Here is a 19,818-nt window from a genome sequence, read left to right on the forward strand (position 1 = left end):
ATGGTGACTTCGAATCTTAATTCCGCACCAAAGGATGGGCAACTCAGACGTCGTCCACCGCATGTAGATTGGGTCTCTATAAAAAAATTAGTGGAGCCTCACATACACGAGTAACACGACATACATACGAGTGTTACGACACTCACCAGATGCAAACGATCAGTCACATGCAGGCTATATCAATCATCCAGGTCATTTTTTCGTCACAAGAAAACGATCACTTATTCGCCACATGCGACCGATCGCTTGTTCGCCACATGCAACCGATCTTTTATTCGCCATATGCACACGATGAATTATTCGCCATCACATACGATTAATTATTCGCCACAGGCAAGCGATCACTTATTCGCCATGTGTGAGCGATCACCTATTCGTCACATGCACACGATTTATTATTCGCCATACACATACGATCAATTATTCGTCACGTGCGAGTGATCACTTATTCGCCACATGCACATGATTAGTTATTCGCCATATATACACCATCGATTATTCGCCTCCTGCAAACGATCAATTGTTCGCCGCAATCGATCAATTATCCGTCCACTATTCGCCCATCACTCAACTATTCGCCACATACAAACGTACACGTATAACTCTCATTGGATGTGCTATACTGATTTTTAAGTTAGTTAGTTCAGTGGCCGTAAGACTGATTTTTAAAATGTGAAGTTTCGAAAATGTGTTCTAAATTTACTCTAAGCTTTCCGTTTCCATGTCATGCGATTTATGAAGCGCGGAAGTACACATCTAGCACTAGTATTAGTGGGTATCAAAATAATGACAAAATTTGTTAGAAACATGAAAATAGCTAAATATTTTTAACCAAAAGGTGTTAGACAATAATTTACTATCGACGTGCCAAGTGTTCGTGGAATAAAATCACGCAGGAAAACAGCGAATAACATCACCATTGCCTGCCTATTATTTGTTGCCGCTACTAAAAGAATTTTTTTTCGAGTGACATTGCCAATCATTCTCCATTAAAATTTAGTCCCAACAATCATTACACGTCGAGTCGACTCAATCTCATTAATTAAAGACATTACGACGTAATCAACCAGCGTCCAGGAATTGACGATGTTACAGCGTTAGTTGCGCGGTGGAGCGGATCTGCCTAAAGGCTAACTCAGTAACTGGTTACTGGAGCGCTCCTCTTGTACAGAAAGAAGGAAGAATTATGTAAAGAACTAAAGAAAATATAGATATATAAGATTTGTAGCAAACAGACAGACAAACAAGAAGTGAAGTTAAAGAGAAGTGTTGTAACCCAAGCCTCTTCCTTTTATCCCCAACTAATGACTGAGATCAGGCTGGGCAGTGCAAAAGCACTCGAAGCCTTTAAACCTAATTATAAAAAAAAATCATTCTTCATTAAAATTTAGTCCCAACAATCATTACACGTCGACTCAATCTCATTAAAGACATTACGATGTAATCAACCAGCAATCGACAATGTTACAGCGTTAGTGGCGCGGTGGAGCGGATCTGCCTAAAGGCTAACTCAGTAACTGGTTACTGGAGCGCTCCTCTTGTACAGACCGAGGAAGAATTATGTAAAGAACTAAAGAAAATATAGATATATAAGATTTGTAGCAAACAGACAGACAAACAAGAAGTGAAGTTAAAGAGAAGTGTTGTAACAACTAAAAATCTCTGAAAATGTCATTTATTTTACATCTACATTAGATTAGCTATCTCCTATTTGCAAAGGAAGAGGAGGACTTTAGAGTAGGCTGAGTAGCTACTATTAGTGATGGATGAGTTATGACTAGGTAATAATAGGTATGACCTGTATGAGTACACTTTGCATGCTTCAAATGTTTTAAAATTGAGTTTTATTTCAAGTGTCCTGGATTACCCCACTGTCAGGGGTGATTTGGGACACTTTTATTTTTCATCTGGCACGTGTGATGTGGCACCTTAGGATGAATAGCTTATAGAATTTTTTCAGAGATGACAAACAATAGCCCTCACAAAAAGCTTTCCAATGAGCCCAAAGTTGTTGTTTACATGTTTCATGGTAAGAATTATTTACAAAAAATGCTCAAAACCATGACAATCCGGTATCTGTTATTACTCCGTTTGATGAGAGCGGTTTCAGCATTCATTAGGCCTAAGAGGCTAAGAGTAAGGTCTGCTGCCAAATATGAGAGACTGAGACTCATAATTGCAGAAAATTCACAGTTTGTTGCTGGCTTCAGTGGCTTGAATTGTTCACTTCACAGTTTGTTGCTGGCTTGCTCTCTGCTTAACCACCTGGACTCCATGCCAATTAGCTTATAACCAGAAACAGGTCCACTGAGCTGGGATTGAATTTGCAACTCTTTCAGCTCTCTGCTCTTGGCCTCTTATCTTGGTAATCTGAACTTTAAACACTGGGCCACGGCCACCCTGACTAGCAGACTAGGTAGCTTATTAAGCTAAACCTAAACCTCTGGGGCCCCAAACAGCTGATTTAGGCTATCCTATATCTGTCTTATAACTTCCTAAGGTGCATATACATGGGCAGAACTGGAAAAGTCCTATTATTTTCTGAAATATTGCGGCTCTAGTATCATATAATTTCAGTAGGTAGGGTAAACGCGGTATATTCCGACACATTGAGGATGCATCGAGAAATGAAGAACTATAAAAAAATAATCGTATGCGTTACTTGAGTTCTGTTAGCTTTATGTGACTCGCAAAACACCGTACTACGCGCCAGCAACAATGAAATGTCACAAAATGTTGCCATATTTATTTAAAAGCCTTTAGAATGCAAACCTACCAAATCCCTATATTCCAACACTGTGTGTGCCAATATTCGGCACGGGGTGAGGCGTATTCCGTCCGCGCTTCAAATTCTACTGATACGTAATGCCGTCATCCACGTGTTCGAATTCCGTTTGCTGTGTGAGCTGTATTGGAATACAACATGGCTTTGAATTAGAACACTAAAGAATATTGAACACTACTTAATTACGCTTTTAATTAACAACTATTAAGCTTTTAATTAAGCAAATTTTAATTTTTATACATAGCTGGAACGATCTGTGTGTGTCTAATTCAAGTTGTGACTGAATTAGTTTTCATGTGTCAAAATCCATTTCTCAACTTAATCATCTATTAATTTATTTACCACTTGAAATCAGCAAATACAAGTATACTTAAAGGATTCCTAATATATTCACAGACTTATTTAAAAGTCTCTAACTATAATATTCTTCCTATACAAACAGTTTTCACTATTTGGTAGAGCAAGGTCAACAGTCAAATTTGACACATTTTTTGAGGATCTCACTGGGTAGCATGCATTGTCTCTCTTTGGATCTCAATATTTTCCCGCTAGATGGCCAAGACCTAGTGTTTTGGCATTACTTCGACGCGCTAATGTATAATGTTGTTATCGTGTGAGTCTCAGCGCACCGCGAGTTGCAATTTATCCCCTCTTAGAACAGAAAGGGCCACGACAACGAGAATGAATAAGTATTTGTTAAGTAGTAAAACACAAGTTAATTAAAATAGAGACAAAACATATATATATACAAGGGTGAACATTCACTAACCAGCATGGCTAAGCACGAGTGGTCAGGACTGTCAGACCGCTCTGTTACACAGCTGAGTGTCATTCATTGGGCTCAGCTTAAAGTTAATGAATATCTGTAACAGAGACTGAAACAGAAGAGGACAAAGACATTGAGGTGAGGTAAAGGCAAGGCCGGAGGCAAATAACAAGGATAAATAAGCACAGATAGGCTGTGCTACACGAGCCACAAAAGCCTCCCGGCAACAACGTCACCATTTAAACCATCAACGAACGCATGGAACTAAAACAAAGCTTAATATAAAGGAAAAACTAGAGAGGTGATGGAATTACCCACGATGTCCGAATATACCGCGTTTACCCTATGAAATTTTACAACTCTTATGTCATGTATTTTTGTTTGATTAAAAAAATTGCCGTTTGCACTTTGCAAACATATCATTTCAACATCCAAAGTGTTTCTTTGAAGATTGCATCATTTCAACATCCAAAATGTTTCCTTGCGGTCATGTCAGAGTGGTCAGATTGCATATCATGTGTTCCGTAGCCACTTGAGTCAAGAGACAAATGTTAGTGTGTCTCAGTGTCTGTTTGAAGACTGTTTTTAGGGTAAAATTAAAGATTTGGGGTAACATGTGCATGGGACTTTGAAAATAAGTTTATGGCTCTTAAGTGGCTTTTTGTGGCCAAAATATGGAATTCATGGCTCAAAGAAATGGAATCACGGCTAGCAAACCCATAAAACCATGGCTTGAAAAATCCAGTTGGTGCTTGCCATGTAGATATATTCCATGTCTGTACATGGGGAGCTGAGGAAGAAGGCCTCCTGCGGCCTGCCTGCACAGCAGCTTTTGATCAGGGTCTGTACTTACTGAAAGTCTCTGCCAAAACTTATGCTTTAATGCCTCTCGTCTCAGCTCAAAAAAGCTGATGGCTTTGAACTATCTAGGGACTTGTATCTTGTGAGGAGTGAGGACTCATCTCTGGCTCAGTTTCCTCAAACTGGACAAGTAGTATCTAAAATGGGTGGCCAAGCTAAGGGTCAAGGCAAGGCAAAAAGTTCAAGAAAACAACCCCAATTAGTTATTCAATAAAATTGCTGGATCTGCACTAACATCCCAAGAGAGAGCACTGACATCCCTCCACCCTAGGCCTGGTGCCAAATTTAGCAATTGCTTTCAATTTCAGACCTCAGCAAGAATTCAATTTTAAGCCCAAAATGTTGCCAGTATTATTGAGGATTTACTGCCAGAATGACCTATAACTTCAAGATTTTTTGTCAAAAATACATGCAAATGATATTTACAAGAAATGTGTCTGCAAGCTCTTCTGAAAATGTATATTTTAATGCTATTTGTTGCCAAAGTCAAAGATGTTATTGAATAATAAATATTATGCACCCTGCTATAATTACCACTTCTAAAGTTCTACTGTCTTTTTTCATTTATACCAACCTGTGCATCAATGTAGAAGCTTGGTAAATAAATATTGACATTATTGGTCCAGTATATGACAATGATAGTGAGTTTGAGGATGCATTGGATATTCTGATTAAATTATTGTAGCTCTTGCTGAGGATGTGAAAATCTTTGTCTGTGAAAATTTTGTGTTTGGGTGAAAAGTTGAGTAGGACTGAGTTAACCTGGAAGCATCACCAACTTTGTTTTTTGAACCTACAGAAAAGCCTAGACTTGCACAACATGCCTGAGCTGATTCACTCCTACTAGCCAAATGCTGGTGCACAATACTCAAATTCCTTGAGTTTGACTTCAAGGGCTCCTTGCTGCTTATATCTAAAAAGAAATACTATTGACTAAAACATTCCCTGTGCACAAGCACCTTAATCTCAATTGGCAATGGCCACATCTTTACTCATCTAACTTCTATCATGGACTATTATAGTCAAATGGGGTAAGACAGGATCGCAGCCTTCATGGGGTAAGAAAGGACCAGCTCATGACATGCATTCTAATTGCACTGAATTCAATTTGACAAAAGAATATGTTAGAACAATCATTGCCTGTCATTTCAGTGTTTGTGGCAACCCTCTTATGCAAATAATGAATTTCTGGCTAATTATTAAAGAAAACCTATGTGAAGAAGGGTCACAAAATAGTTAACCCTGTTTGTGAAATAAGCTCTGTCTAATGACAAAAAATTTTTTGGCCAGGTTTGTGGATACCGTCAAACGGGGTAAAAAGAGACGGGCGGGGTAAATGGGGATGTGCATCCCACATTTCGTAGAAATGTTGTAGCAGCTAAACTAATCAAAATATTGCAAAACTAAAAATAGTGGCGTAAACTTCAACATTTTTACTTTCTATTATGTATAAAGTTAGTCAAGAAATCAAACATTTACTATCTCTAAAAAAATTGCTGAAAAAAAGTATGAAAAGTCAAAAGTGCAATTTTGTAAAAGTACCTCTGCTAAGGTCTGGAGCAAAAAAATATACGCCGTATTAAAAAATTTTACTTACATAAAAGTTGCACCCAGGTGTCGGCTTGAAAATGTAATTGACAGAATTGTCCTATCTCATTCCAAAAAAAAAAAATGAAGATACAGAAGAAATGCTACATGGCTGCTGATATGAAGCTTGCAGTGGACAAGGTTGTTGTCAATGCTCAATGGCATGTCCATGGATACAGTAATATCACATTAATACGGTAATTAATGAATATGGTAATATAATATCAATAAAGGAAAAACAAGTAAAAATCACAGAAAATGTCATTTATTTTACATCTACATCATTTACAATTATAGAGCAGGACTTCAAAGTTAGTAATGGATGAGTACACTCTGCATGCTTCAAACGTTTTAAAATTAACTTTTATTGCAGGTGTCCTGGATTACCCCATTCCCAGGGGTAAATTGGGACGGTTTTATTTTGGGTCTGGCACCTTACGAATAGCATATGGTATTTTTTTGAAGATGCCATTGGATAGCCCTTGCAAAGAGCTATAAAATGAGCCTAAACTTGTTCCTGAAATGTTTCATAGTAAGAAGTTATTAACAAAAAATGCTCAAAACCATCCATTTTTACCCCGTTTGACGGTACTAGTTATTCCTACCTGCTACCATCACTGCCTGGTATGTATTCTAAAATGGGGTAAAAAAGGACCAGACATGGGGTAAGACGGGACCACTAAATGATCCTGTTATACCCCACAAGTGGTCCTATCTTACCCCTCAAATGGTCCTGTCTTACCCCACAAATGGTCCTCTATTACCCCACAAATGGTCCTCTATTACCCTACAGTTTATCAAAAATAGTTTTCAAATGAATATATTATTGTGTAGTACATGGAGTTTTTTGGTCAAAATTTTTATCTTTTGCTCATACTTCATTATAACTTGTTAGCTTTTTTAATTTGAGAAATTTAGTGCACTATTTTAAATAGGGATGTCTATTCCCATTAGTGAGCTGCAGAACTAGTATGTGCAAGATTGGCTGGGGGAAAATCAATGTGTGAAACATGAAAAATAATTATGATCACAACTCCGTGAGAGGGCATGAGCTATGTTTGAAGAAGTGCACCACAAATGCAGTTAGCAAGAAAACACATGACGTCTGACACGTAAGTTATTATCCATTGGTTTTATTACCAATTTGATAAATTTGTCAGACAATGACACTAATACATACAGAAGCATTTAATACATGAAGCATTTAGCAATGCTCTACAATGAACCAAAGCCAACCCACTATTACTAGTATGCTTAACAAAGTTTTCTCATGACAAAAACTTCAATGTGACTGATATTAGAGTTGACTTCCCACAACACAAAACAGTAACAAGTGATTGTTTTATCAAATAATGTGTTTCTAGATGGATAATATTGGATATCAGATTTGTACTTTTATTAAAAACCTTGTAACATAAGAATTATTGGTCCTGTCTTACCCATCTGACTATATTTTTAAAAAGGTCATTTTCCAGAGCAAACAGAACTTTGAAATAATGTTTCTAAGTTATTCAAATAGATTTGCATAGGTAGTATGTATAATTTTTTGAGTTGCAATTAATTGTCATTTGCAGGAATTTATTTTTTCTTTACTCCATATTTATATATATTTTATTTATCTATACAAATAACATTTACTTTTTTGTTTGATCACATGAACTCAAATATAATGAATTTTGTCAAGAGGATACCTGTTGTTGGTCTAACATCACAATTATGCTGTATGTCTGTAAGGGTGAGTCATATTTATTGTACATTTAACTTTATATTTTAGCAAAACAAAAATTACATTAATGATGGTGCTGTCTGAAATTAGCAAAAATGGCTTCAGATATCCTTTAGCTGTACACAATGCTAACTTTCTCCATAGCCAGACAGACCAATATAATACCCAATACAAATTTTTGCAGTCATGTCGGTATCCTGCTTGTAATTTCACGAAATAAGGAATTTATTCAATGCAAGGAATTTCTCAATTCTTTATGACTTTTTAATGAAAGATGGATTAATTTGACATCCAACTTAGTTCAAAATTTGTCACATTAATGATCAATGAGAAACAAATTATAGATCCTGAAGTAAAAATCATTGCTACTGAAATCTTTATGTTCTTCTTTCATGCCAGAACAGCTTCTGAAAAGGTTTTAATAATAGGATTTAAATTCATATGAAGATAAGATTGCAAACATGTTTTCAAACAATGCATCTTTCATACAAATTAGTCAATTGTATAGCTGATGGCCTGCAGTTAATAGAATCTGTTGCAGAAGCGGGTGTTGAGTACGGGCCCATTGAGAACTGCAGAAGCTGATCTCAGCTCCGAAGTGGAGCTGATGAAGAAAGACGGCAGCCATCGACTCTTGGATTTTGACCATGAAAGCCTTGCAGCTCGAGGGTAACTTTTCTGTACTTGAAGTAACTGGCCAATTGATTGTTCTAAAATAATAATGAAATATAGACTTATGATAATACCAAGATGATAAACTGTACGTTTTTTATTAAATTTTGATGCAAGGAAAATGTCTTTTAGGTGTTCAAACTTAATGCTAGCTCCCTTTCACAGTGAAAATTACTTTTAAAAGTTTAATCCTGCTCATCCTTTACACTTCTTAACTTTATTTGTATAAATTGCAAGCTTTGATGGGGATTACTGTGATATTCAAAGGAGTTGTATGTTACCAGATACCTCCGCAATCAGCGCAGCTATACACCACCCCCAGATGTAGCCATTCGTGTGCAGCGCCTGTGTGAGGAGATCTGTGGTTCCACCTCAGCTGAATTCAGCTCTCCTGACCTCAAATTCTCTGTTCTCAAGCGCTGTAGTAAAGAATTCAATCACACAGTACCTAACTCCTACCTCCACTCAATCACCAATATTGGTGAGCATTTTGTGTGTTACAATAATCTACAGCCCTCATGATGTCGATATCCAGTATCCAATGGGCAAGTTGTAGAAGTCATGAATGGAAAGGTCATGATTGAATATTTCAATACATTAAAATAGAAGTGAAATTTTTCTATTAAAATTGAATGCTGGTGCAGGAAAATTATGCTCCAATGTTTGCTCATAAGGATGATGTCAGCCTCAGGCAAAAACAATAACAATAATGAACAAATGGGACCGTGTAATCATGATTTCAAATATCCCGTTCTTGAATGTTTTACCCATTATGAAATAGATGACATCAATAATGTTATAGGAAACTCAACATTTGCTTGTGGCAAATGAGGAGTGGTACCAATGTATGAAGTGTTGCATCATAACCAATTTTTTACTTTAAAGAGAATGAAAGTGTAGTCTCTTCAAATGTAATTTAATTTGAAGATTTTTATTCTTGATGCTTCATTTAAAATTTTCATTGTTATATCAAATAAAATGAATCTTCTCAGACGCCCTTGTTGCGTTCTACTCTGCTCCTGTGGACGCCCGTGTTCCCTTGGACCGCATGCGGGACATCGACCTTCCTAAGAACCTGCACGTCATCTACAATTACACCAGGTTCCACCCTGGTGAGTGGAAATACTGTCACCAGCTAGGGCTGAGTTGTGAAATGGTTCCACCCTGGTGAGTGGTAATCCTGTGACCAGCTAGGGCTGAGTTGTAGAATGGTTCCACCCTGACGAGTGGTAGGGCTGTGACCAGCTGAGGTTTAGTTGTAAAAAGGTTTTATCTTGGTGGGTGGAACCAGTGGTAGGGCTGCGACTGTATTGAGTGGTAATATGGTCCCACCATGGTGAATGGTTAGTCTGTGACAATCAGCAGCTGAGCAGTAGGTATCTAGAGGCAGAGATATCAGGTTCTATCCTAGCATTCAATGCACATGGTAATTGGGGAATCGCGTACAGGACTTCATATCAACATGTTAGGTTGATATATTATGGTCGCTAGTTCACATTTAGACCTATACTATTTTTACAAGTAGAACATGCTTATTTTGTACGTAGAAGCAACGACTGCAACCATTGTTGAACCTTAACCAAGCGCTAAGTTATGCCCATGAAACTTCATGCAGTTATGATTTTCTTTACATATAGTCATTATAATACTAATTCAAAAATAAAATGGATCCAAAGAAAGGTCAAAGTTGGTCACTTGATAAGTTGAAAGATTCCATAAACTACTGTCTTAATGTTGTGATTACTATCTAAGATTTGTTTCCATAAACTGCTGTCTTAATGTTGTGATTACTATCTAAGATTTGTATCGTTTCATAAGGAGCCTAATTAGAGATGGGATACGAAAACTAGTGGCCTGCAGTAAATTCATAGTTACGAGTTTACATCACTCGATACTCTAGCACAGTGGTTCCCAAACTTTTCCAGACTGGCGCCCTCTTTGGCTCCCCAGTGAATCTCTAGCGGAGATTCACTATAATATATTCTAATATAAATTCCTAACTACCGAACATTGATTTTTAGCTAATGAAAATTTATTCGAGTCAGAGTCATGTTCTGCATGTGTTGTGTAGGTACAAATCGTCAAACAAACGTACGAACTTCTGACTTCGACTTCGCGGACTGTCGCCTTCTACTGCCCCTTTCTCCCTCACCGCCCCCCAGATCTTTTCTGGGCCCCCAGGGGAGCGATATTGCCCACTTTGGGAACCACTGCTCTAGCAGAAGAGTGGACAAGTGCATTAATTTTTTCCTTTACAATGTTGTCTGCTGTCAATGGCTTGCATATGATCTTATACCTTGTCACATGACGGGGCTCAGCTAACATACTGGTTCATGAAGATCAACCTCATCATCGCTCAACACGGCAGTGGTCACTCGTTCCTGTAAATGTGCGATGTGGCTAGTTTTATTTTTCCTTGATGCCAAATTAGTTTTACAAGTGATCATTAGTTACTGAAATCTTGAATTGCTTGCATAATTTCTTTTCTATTAAGAATATCCTCAGGAACACGCGCTCTGCACCTCCTCTATTTATTTTTATGCAGTAATTTTTTTTGCTCCTAGACACAACACCAAAATGCGTGGCACCTTGCACTTTTAAAGGTTTTGTAACCCTATAGATAATAATTATTAATTAGCATAAAGATGAATCCTACCATATTTGCCCAATTCTGTAAAGGACTTCAAACATTCAATTTCGTTTCAGAGACTGACACGTAGTCGTACCAAACCCTACTAATTTTGTATAGCACATTAAACAGTAAATTTTATCGCAGAGACCGACACGAAGTTTGGCGGCGTGACCGCGTTCCCCGGCAGCAGCACGCTGGTGACAGGCCTGAAGACCAGGAAGAAATACCAGGGCTTCAGAGACGAGCCCGAGTGGCTACGGTACAATCTGGAACAGGAGGTTGACCGCCACGGCAACCCTATCAGTAAACCAAGACCACAGCGCGTCCTTGTGGACCAGTGGTGATGGTTTGCGCTATTCCCCTACGAAGGTCGCTGCAAGAATATGTATTAGAACCGCCCACTACTAAATTAGTTGGGGGGCAATTGTCTTGCCCCGTTAAGTCAAATTATAGAATCGCCCACCACATAATAACGTAGTGGGCCTATCGTGACATACAACTTGTGTCGTGTCCAACACATGCAAGACCTAATCAGTTTTCTGCCAATCCTAAGATGTGAAGATATTTTCCAAGGAGCAGCGAGGTCATAATTAAACATCAATGTACAAAGTTTGTACTATGATTTATTTTTCCTTTTTGCTAGGGCTTAAATTATACATTTCGAAATTGTGGGGCAATTTTGCTTCAATAATTCTCATGGGCAACATTACTCATCACGTATGCGCCCCCTCAGCGGTAGAGCATCAGAAATGAAAATTATCTTATAATTCAACCACTCGTCTAGCGGGATAAGAGTTCAGCAAATGTGGGAGAGGAGGTCACTTGCGTTGAAAACAATTTTAATTGATTGATCACCTCAAATAATCGTTAGGCAATCTTTCAATCAGTGTTGAGCTTAGACACGTTTCCAGCAGTTGTTGGAGTGACCTCGAGACCAGAGAACGGACCTAGTGACCCTGACAAAAACTCAATTTATACGGCTTCGTTTGCCTTGATTTAGTGATGCTACTAGCATATTTGAGACGTAGTCGTCAACCGTCAATAGATGAAGTTGAGTTCATTTCATAGCTCATTTCGATGCTATATGTGAGACTACCTTCATTGAAGTAGTGGATTACATGAGGAGGCAGTGCTTGGTTGGAGAGGATTATTCGAGGCCCTCCTACATCATGCGGCGAACAGCGGTTATCGTCACACGGTACCGCAAGTGGTTAATAAGCTGCTCGTTTGTAGTTGGTTATAACGTTGATTGAAGATGACGTAGACAAAGCAAATTTTATGTGCCATTAGAATAGTAGTGGTGCCGCTCAGGGGCCTGCAGAGCTTAGAAGGTCTGGCACTTGAGTGAGTGAGAAGAATTGTGTACTCTACACGGTGCACTATGACATGAATTTTTTGAGGTGCACGTTCTATTTGTTTGCATTACGCAAAAACAGCGAGTTCATGTGATAAATTTGCTTGATAAAAATTACCTTCGTAAAGAAAATAAGTTTTGGGGTTCAATGCAGCCTTTAATGATAGCCGAGATCACCTCTGGCATGACGTCTTACACCAGCTGCTAGTGAGCACATATCCTTTAGGAACGTCAAATTGCAAAGAATGAGAGCAACACGTTCGCGCCGTAAAAACATCCGAATGAATTCTGGTAGTAAAACACTTTATCTCTTGTGAAGCCAAGGTGCTTCTTTGTGCTGCTGAGTGGAGAAATTCTTCCGCGATTTTTTGTTAGGTACAAGACCCTCAGAAAGCCCAGGTTTCCTCTTTCTGATGGCCTCCATTTCATCAGATGATAGCATGGGTTGAGCGTTGCCAGCACTGTTGTAGTGGGCTGAGCTGTCGGCATCACTGCGGTGCTGATCTGTAACCTTGATGGCCTCCACGCTCAAGTCAGAGTCGTGTGCATACTTGCAATTGTGGCCGAACTTGCATCGTCCTTTGCGATAATTGAAACATATTTTTCGACCGTTAATCTCAAGCACATCTTTGGGATTGTTGGTGAGTTTGACATGCTTCTCTAACATGGACTTCTTGGCCTCTTGCTCCTGGTGAAAGGGATTGTAGAAGACAGAGGATGTGTTGGTGCAGGTGAATGGGCTCGGTAACAGGTCACTTTTGTCTATTTCTCGGAGGCCTTTTGCAGGATTGACTAACTTCTCCTTTTTTGATTTCTTGCATTTTTTCACCTTTTTCTCTTCCCTGTCAATCCCCTCCTCTGATATGAGGAAATTTGTGCCAGGGATTTCCTTGCTATTCCTGTTGACAAAAACGAGTTATTAAATTTGCTGAAATTCATCAACATTCAGGATGTTATTTAGCAGTATCTATTCTCATTGAAGAAAATCCCCTCTCCTTTTGGAAGATCAAGATATTGTGAATACCACTCTCATGGATATGGAATTAAATGCAGTATTGAAACAGTTAAAAATATGCACAAGGTTTGCATTAGGTACATAGAGAGAGAAAAGTATTTTGATAATGTGTGTTTCAACAGTAGTAATTGAATGCATAAATGAGAAGAGCCTTAACAATAAATAATGAGATTTCACATTAGAAGGCTGTCTTGTGAAGCAACAGAAGCAATTTATATGTGAATAGTGAGGCAATCCATGCAAGAACACCATGGCACCATAAGCATATTGATACATTCCTTTCCAATGTTAAAATTATGTTATATTGCTCATGTTATGGTCACAATTCGAAGAATGATCCTAACTAAACTTTGTTTGGACTTGTAAATGTACTATAAATGCCAATTAAAACTTCAACAGGGATACAAGGGATACAAGTTTCTTAAGGCTCAGCAAAGTTTAACTTATCACTATTACTGGCAATAAAAAGGGTTAGATATTAAAAAGTAGTAGTAGTCACTTTCAGGAAGAAAAAAATTGACCTCACAATTTTTGCTGGAGTGTGACTTCCTCTTGGTCATCATCAGATGAGCTGTAGTCTGCTATGAGCCCCAACAATGCCATCTTTGTTCATTCAGATCCTGGAAGCACCATCATAGTTAGACACAATTTATTCAATGTTACGCAAATACACAACAAATCATTAATTATTGTTCTAAGGTTCACAAGATTTGCCTCAATAATCTTCCATCATTCAAAAGACACAGAGATAATATGTAAACCAGTACATGTAAGTTGTAAGATATTCTTTAATGTATGGAGCATATTTTGTTAGGCATATCTTCAATTGTTGAAACACACCTAAGCATAGTGGCAAACCAGAGCTTTTTTAGAATCAGTTCATTTTTAATTTCCTCATTTACTCAAGATTTAAACCAATTTCTTAAGTATGATAATGCTGGTATCCAGGATACTTTACTTGGCTACTTATAGGGCTCAAAAATGAACTTGTGGGAGAGTCTAAAAAACTCTCTGCTTTGCCACTATGCACCTAAGGACTAGTCAGAGTGTACCTACCAATATTTTACTACACACCAATTTCATGAATTATTATTTTTATTTTACACATGTCCTTCAGAAGCCTAGCAGGTAATATATTTCCTCAAAAAAGTTATAGATGGGGAATATTCCACAAGTGGCATAATAAACTAAAAGAGTGAAGATGGCCTCATAACTCCCCACATTGCCATATCTTGTTAAAACACTAATACTTCATTTTCAATTTCACCATAGTAAAGTAGTAGCGCAAAAAAAATATTTGTAAACATAATCAAGTTTATAAGACTTAAAAAGGTAAAGAAATAATTTAAATAAATGGATATTAATTTTGATGTTCATGTACAGCCACAAATCTTGCAATGTTCAAATTGGAAAAAAGACACCCATGAATTAATTTGGATTATCAGGCAGAAATTTCCTAAAATTGCAGACCAAATGATTGTTTTCATGGGTGATTTTTAAAAAGTGCAGTAAAAAATGTTTTGTTTTTCTTATTTTTTTTAAAAGAAATGGGGAAAAAGCCACATTAATGATTGAAATGGGCCAGATTCACAGGCATTTTTGTCCAATTCACTGGTGGCTTCTTCTCAATTTGCCACTTTGGCCCATGAATGAGACACTAAAGCCATTGTGTATATAGAGAATTTTTTCCATTTCTGTAATGCCAATGCCAATAATATTGCAACTTTGTGACACAATAAGGCTTGCAATTGAAAAGATTTTATAAATTATAAAAAATCCCATCTTTCTATCATAATGAAAATTATAATATTATAATCATGCACTAGTAATTATCAAACCCCACAACTTGCAGTTCTGACCAGCAAAAAATTTTTTTTTATGAGCATCAAGGTGAGTGTTGGGGCCACATCTGCCAAGTGACAAAGTTCTTATGTGTCATTAGATATTGCACATTTATGCCCATGATTTGTAAATCACCCATAAAATTATGGTTTTTGCTTGCATTTTTTTTGGAAACCTTAAGTTATTCCAGATTGGGTAGCTTTTGCTTAATTAGTCATAAAATCATGTATATTGACCAATTTTACCTGCAATTAACCCACAAAATAATAATTTTTGAAACCACATGTGAATCTATTATTTTAATTCCAAATTAGAGCTCAAGAAACATCCTAACACAAAACTGAAAGAAACTGGGCCCATGAAATGATTTTTTCATACCCATTTATTGAAAATTTATTAAGATAATAGACTATATCAGATATTCCTGATTAGGTTTAACATTAACAAACTAGTAACAGACTATAAGAGGCTAATAATGCAGAGTTGTGTAATTTTTTTACCAGAATCAAAATCCTAGGGTTAAAATATTGCCAGTATTATTGGTGATGTCACCAGAGACTAGGACTTCCTAAACCTTCAAGATTTCTAGCAAAAAAAACATAAAAGTATTTACATAAGTACCGTATGTAACAAGAAATGTGTAAGCAAGATTCTTTGAGTTTTAAGACATAGATTTCAATGCTAATGTGTGGTCAAGGATCTTCAAACATTCACCCATTTTCTGCAAGTATAAGTGTGCAACAACCTAACCTTGTGCTTGTAAGTTGTAACAACTAACAAGCAATTGAGTGGCTATTAACCCTTTAATGACCACTTTTTTTAAATAATGTAAACAAATTTTTTCTTATAATTTCTAGTGATTACGGTCACTAAGTATTGTATGGATAAGTATGTAAAATTGTGCATTGAAAAAAATGTAAGGCGACATTTCAGTACTTGGTCTTACAAGACCCCAACATTAAACACGTCCATATGGTCCATTTAGTCTTTTGACCACAAAATGTGGATGATATTCTATAGCTCAATAGGGTAAACACGGTATATTCCAACACATTAGGGACATAGCAAGAAATGAATGGCTATAAAAATATCACCGTGTGCGTAACTCAAGTTCTGATTGCTTTACGTCACTCTCAAAACACCACACTACATGCCAGCAACAATGAAACATCACAAACTGTTGTCATATTTATTTAAAAGCCTTTAGAATTCAAACCTACAAAATCCCTGAATTCTGATGAGGTGTGTGACTAAATTTGGCATATTGTGAGACTAATTCCGGCAGTGCTTCAAATTCTATTTATTTGTAATTCCGGCGCACTGTGTTGGAATACCAACACCCTGTGTGAGCTGTATCAGAATACGACATAGCTCTGAATGAGCTTAATTAAAAAATTTTAATTTTTTAATTAAGCTTTTAATTAAGAGCTATTAAGCTTTTAATTAGGAAAATTTTAATTTTTGGACACAGCTTGGACTTGGAACAAGCTGTGTGTGTCTAATTCCAAGCTGTGTCGGAATTAAATTTTATGTGTCTAAAACCGTCGCTTTATCTATTAATTTATTTACCACTTGAAATCAGCAAATACAAGTACGTATACTTAAAGGATTCCTAATATATTTACAGACTTATTTAAAAACCTCGAACCATAATATTCTTTCTATACAAACAGTTTAACATAATATTCTTTCTATACAAACAGTTTATCACTATTTGGTAGAGCAAGGTCAACTATCAACTTTGACATGTTTTTCGATATTCTCACTGGGTGACGTGCACTGTCTCTCTTTGGATCTTGACATTTTCCTGCCAGATGGCCCAGACCTAGTGTTTTGGCAATAGTATGGCATGCAATAGTATGGCATCACTATTTCACCCATCAAAGCTTAATATAAAGGAAAAAAGTTGAGAAGTGTCAGAATGACCCACGATGTCGGAATATAGCGCGTTTACCCTAATAGCTGGCACAGTTAATTATCATTGTACATTAATTTTGCTGGCAACAATAAGAAGTTTGAGAAATTTGCAAGAAACTCCAGTATTTTAGCAAAAATGTCTTTGTTAACATTAAAATTTTCAAATAAATTTTGTGTTTTTCCAACATTCTTGATGTTGGGAGAACATCAAGGATGTTGGGCCAAAGATGCCAGAGCCATGGTTGTGAGGTCAATGTCCAGGCAGCAAGGCCAGGGTCCAGGTTTAGAGGCCAGGGTCCAGGCTGAGATGCCTGAGTCTAGGTTGGGAGGCCAGGGTCCAGGCTGACAGGCCGGGGTGACGGGGTTCATTTTGAGAGGCTATGGCGGAGGCTAAGATACCTACCATAGTTGGGCATATTCCAGGTTGAGATGTCAGGATTGAGATTGAGATGTCAGGGTTGAGATTGAGACTTGAGAGTCCAGGGTCCAGGCTGGAGTCCATTTTGAGAAGCTAGGGTAGAGGTTCAGAGACCAAAGTCAAGGTTGAGAAGCAAAGGCTCGGGTTGAGAGACCAGGGCCCAGGGTTGAGATTGAGAAGCCAGGGTCCACCGTCCAGGTTGAGAGGCTGCAGTCCAGGGTCCAGCCTCCAGGTTGAGACTTGAAAGGCCAGGGTCCAGACTGAATGAGGCCAACCAGCCTGAACTAGGGACCATGGTCAAGATTAATAGGCCAGGGTCAAGATTAAGAGGCCACAGTCAAGATTAAGAGGCCAGCATCCAGGTTGAAAGGCTAGGAACCAGGTTGAGACTGAGAGACCAGGGTCCAGTTTGAGAGGCCAGGAGCAGGGTAGAGATTGAAAGGCCTGGTTGGTCCAAGGGCACTCCAGGCTGAGGCCTGAGAGGCGGCAGAGGCCATGGTCCAGGATTAGAGGCCAGGGGGCAGGGTCCATGTTGAGAGGCCAGGATCTCACCTTCCGTTCTGTTAATTTCAATCATGATTGATTAATTTTCTTCTTCAAATTTGCTTTCAGAACTGGTTTCAGATGCATTGGTGAAATCAATGTTGTATGCAATATATATCCTTTTCATCCACAGAGTCTTCTTTAGAATTTAGATTCATATTCACTAGAGAATAAAGTAGCAAGATGCTGTTCACATAGTCTGGGGTTGTTTTGATTTGTTTTCTTGGGAAGAAAAAGTTGTTTTGCTAAAGCCCTTGAAGGATTCTGAGAAGCAAAAAATATTACAAGTGCACTTTGATAATTTGATCATTTGGCCAGTGTATACTGTATGGAGACATAGCTAAAATAGGTAAACTGAATAAGTGTTTGTTACTAGTACTAGTAGTAAAAAATACTATTATAGAAAGGCAGCCAACAGCATTTTAATGTGATTCACCGTATTTACTTAAAAAACACTCATAGGTTTTGATGAACTCTCCAAAGATTCCATGCCTAACCAAAATTGAAGTGCTACAAAATAAAAAAAAATTGTGCATCCCTCATCATTGCCCAAAAAAATACAAAATACTTGAGAAAAATTTATCAGCCGAACAAACAGGAGCCTGCCGTAGCCTAAAAATTTGACTCTTAAATCAGCCCAAGAGCCAATGCCAACCTTAGTTCTACTGTTCTACATGCAATAGGAATAGTCAGCCTAAATCCTATGCAGCTGTTCTTAGTCACTTCTTACTTGCCTCATCTCGCCACAACAGCTTGAAACAAGCAATGCCTCTGGCCTCAGCACACTGAGCACACAACTCACAAGCTGTGAAGCTGATAGCTACTCCAAACAGATTACACCCAATAGCTCCTACATGAGCTACATCAATGATTTAAGCCCATACCATCACTTCTTACAAATGCCATAAGCCACAGGGTCCGCAGACCGCACCAGACTGCTGTAAATGAGAATGGCCCCGCACCGGACTGTCGCATCAGTGACATCACCTTACCCACTTTGCAGGCGTAAGCCCAGCCCTGACGCTCACCAGCATCTTCTTCCTCCACACTTACCCCCTTCTCTCCACCTTTCCGCGAAAGGGTTAGGTTAGGTTAGGTATTAGGTTTGATTAGAATTCTTGCGCAAGCTGGTAGCCTGGTACCGAAAGGAGGGGGAGCAGGGGGTAAGCGTGGAGGTTTAGCCTCCAGTCCTACTTATATGACTCAAAAATGAACTTGAGGATCCAGAAGAACGGACAGGCTGGGGAGGTAGCAGTGTACTGGCACTGTGGCACAGGGCGTTCTTTATCAAAAGTGGGGAAGGGGCTAGGCTGCATGGAATAGAAATATTTTGGGGTTTAGCGTGTGGGTTACGACCATTGTTTTGGCGGCTTAATGTTGTGTTTTTTTACTATCATATACATGGAAAAGGTTTATTATTCGAATACGGCTAACATGTCGGCACAGTTTGCATGGAATTAATTCACGGGAGGACCGAATACAATCATGATTACATTCTACATTGGAAACTTGATCGTTCGGGAAGCCACAATTAAGGCTACATGGCCAATTGTGAGAAGCGCACGAGGTATGTTCATAAAAGGTGTATTCGATATTCCTGACATAGGATGTTGTGTTTTTTTACTATCATATACATGGAAAAGGACTAAAGGCGATAGCATAATCACAGCGTTCATCTTAACTATTGATAGTACGAGCTA

General features: G+C 38.1%; 2 protein-coding genes across 4 annotated transcripts; one reads left to right on the forward strand and one right to left on the reverse strand.

Annotated features, from left to right (window-relative positions):
- Positions 1–7,588: 7,588 nt before the first annotated feature.
- Positions 7,589–11,641, forward strand: LOC108667285. Its single transcript, XM_018154290.2, has 5 exons — positions 7,589–7,734; positions 8,267–8,394; positions 8,682–8,878; positions 9,390–9,509; positions 11,174–11,641. Exons 1-5 carry the CDS (start codon positions 7,654–7,656, stop codon positions 11,371–11,373), a joined length of 726 nt encoding a protein of 241 aa, XP_018009779.1. The 5' UTR covers positions 7,589–7,653; the 3' UTR covers positions 11,374–11,641.
- Positions 11,642–11,667: 26 nt separating this feature from the next.
- LOC108667286 lies at positions 11,668–18,967 on the reverse strand. 3 transcript variants are annotated; one of them, XM_018154295.2, is made up of 3 exons: positions 17,561–18,967; positions 13,925–14,018; positions 11,668–13,282 (listed from the first exon to the last, which is right to left on the reverse strand). In XM_018154295.2, exons 2-3 carry the CDS (start codon positions 13,999–14,001, stop codon positions 12,688–12,690), a joined length of 672 nt encoding a protein of 223 aa, XP_018009784.1. In that variant the 5' UTR covers positions 14,002–14,018; positions 17,561–18,967; the 3' UTR covers positions 11,668–12,687. The 3 variants fall into 3 exon arrangements, with proteins under 3 accessions (XP_018009784.1, XP_018009782.1, XP_018009781.1); XM_018154293.2 differs by lacking the exon at positions 17,561–18,967 and adding an exon at positions 14,455–14,895; XM_018154292.2 differs by lacking the exon at positions 17,561–18,967 and adding an exon at positions 14,429–14,895.
- Positions 18,968–19,818: the final 851 nt, after the last annotated feature.

The sequence above is a fragment of the Hyalella azteca genome, unplaced genomic scaffold (genome assembly GCF_000764305.2).
Source record: "Hyalella azteca isolate HAZT.00-mixed unplaced genomic scaffold, Hazt_2.0.2 contig4334, whole genome shotgun sequence".
NCBI classification, from domain to species: domain Eukaryota; kingdom Metazoa; phylum Arthropoda; class Malacostraca; order Amphipoda; family Hyalellidae; genus Hyalella; species Hyalella azteca.

Coding starts and splice junctions, on each gene's coding strand:
- LOC108667285 (XM_018154290.2), top strand. CDS start 7,654: ATGAACTCAAATATAATGAATTTTGTCAAGAGGATACCTGTTGTTGGT. Junction 7,735..8,266: donor TATGCTGTATGTCTGTAAGG/GTGAGTCATATT, acceptor AATCTGTTGCAG/AAGCGGGTGTTGAGTACGGG. Junction 8,879..9,389: donor CCACTCAATCACCAATATTG/GTGAGCATTTTG, acceptor GAATCTTCTCAG/ACGCCCTTGTTGCGTTCTAC.
- LOC108667286 (XM_018154295.2), bottom strand. CDS start 14,001: ATGGCATTGTTGGGGCTCATAGCAGACTACAGCTCATCTGATGATGAC. Junction 13,283..13,924: donor GTCACACTCCAGCAAAAATT/GTGAGGTCAATT, acceptor TTTTGTCAACAG/GAATAGCAAGGAAATCCCTG.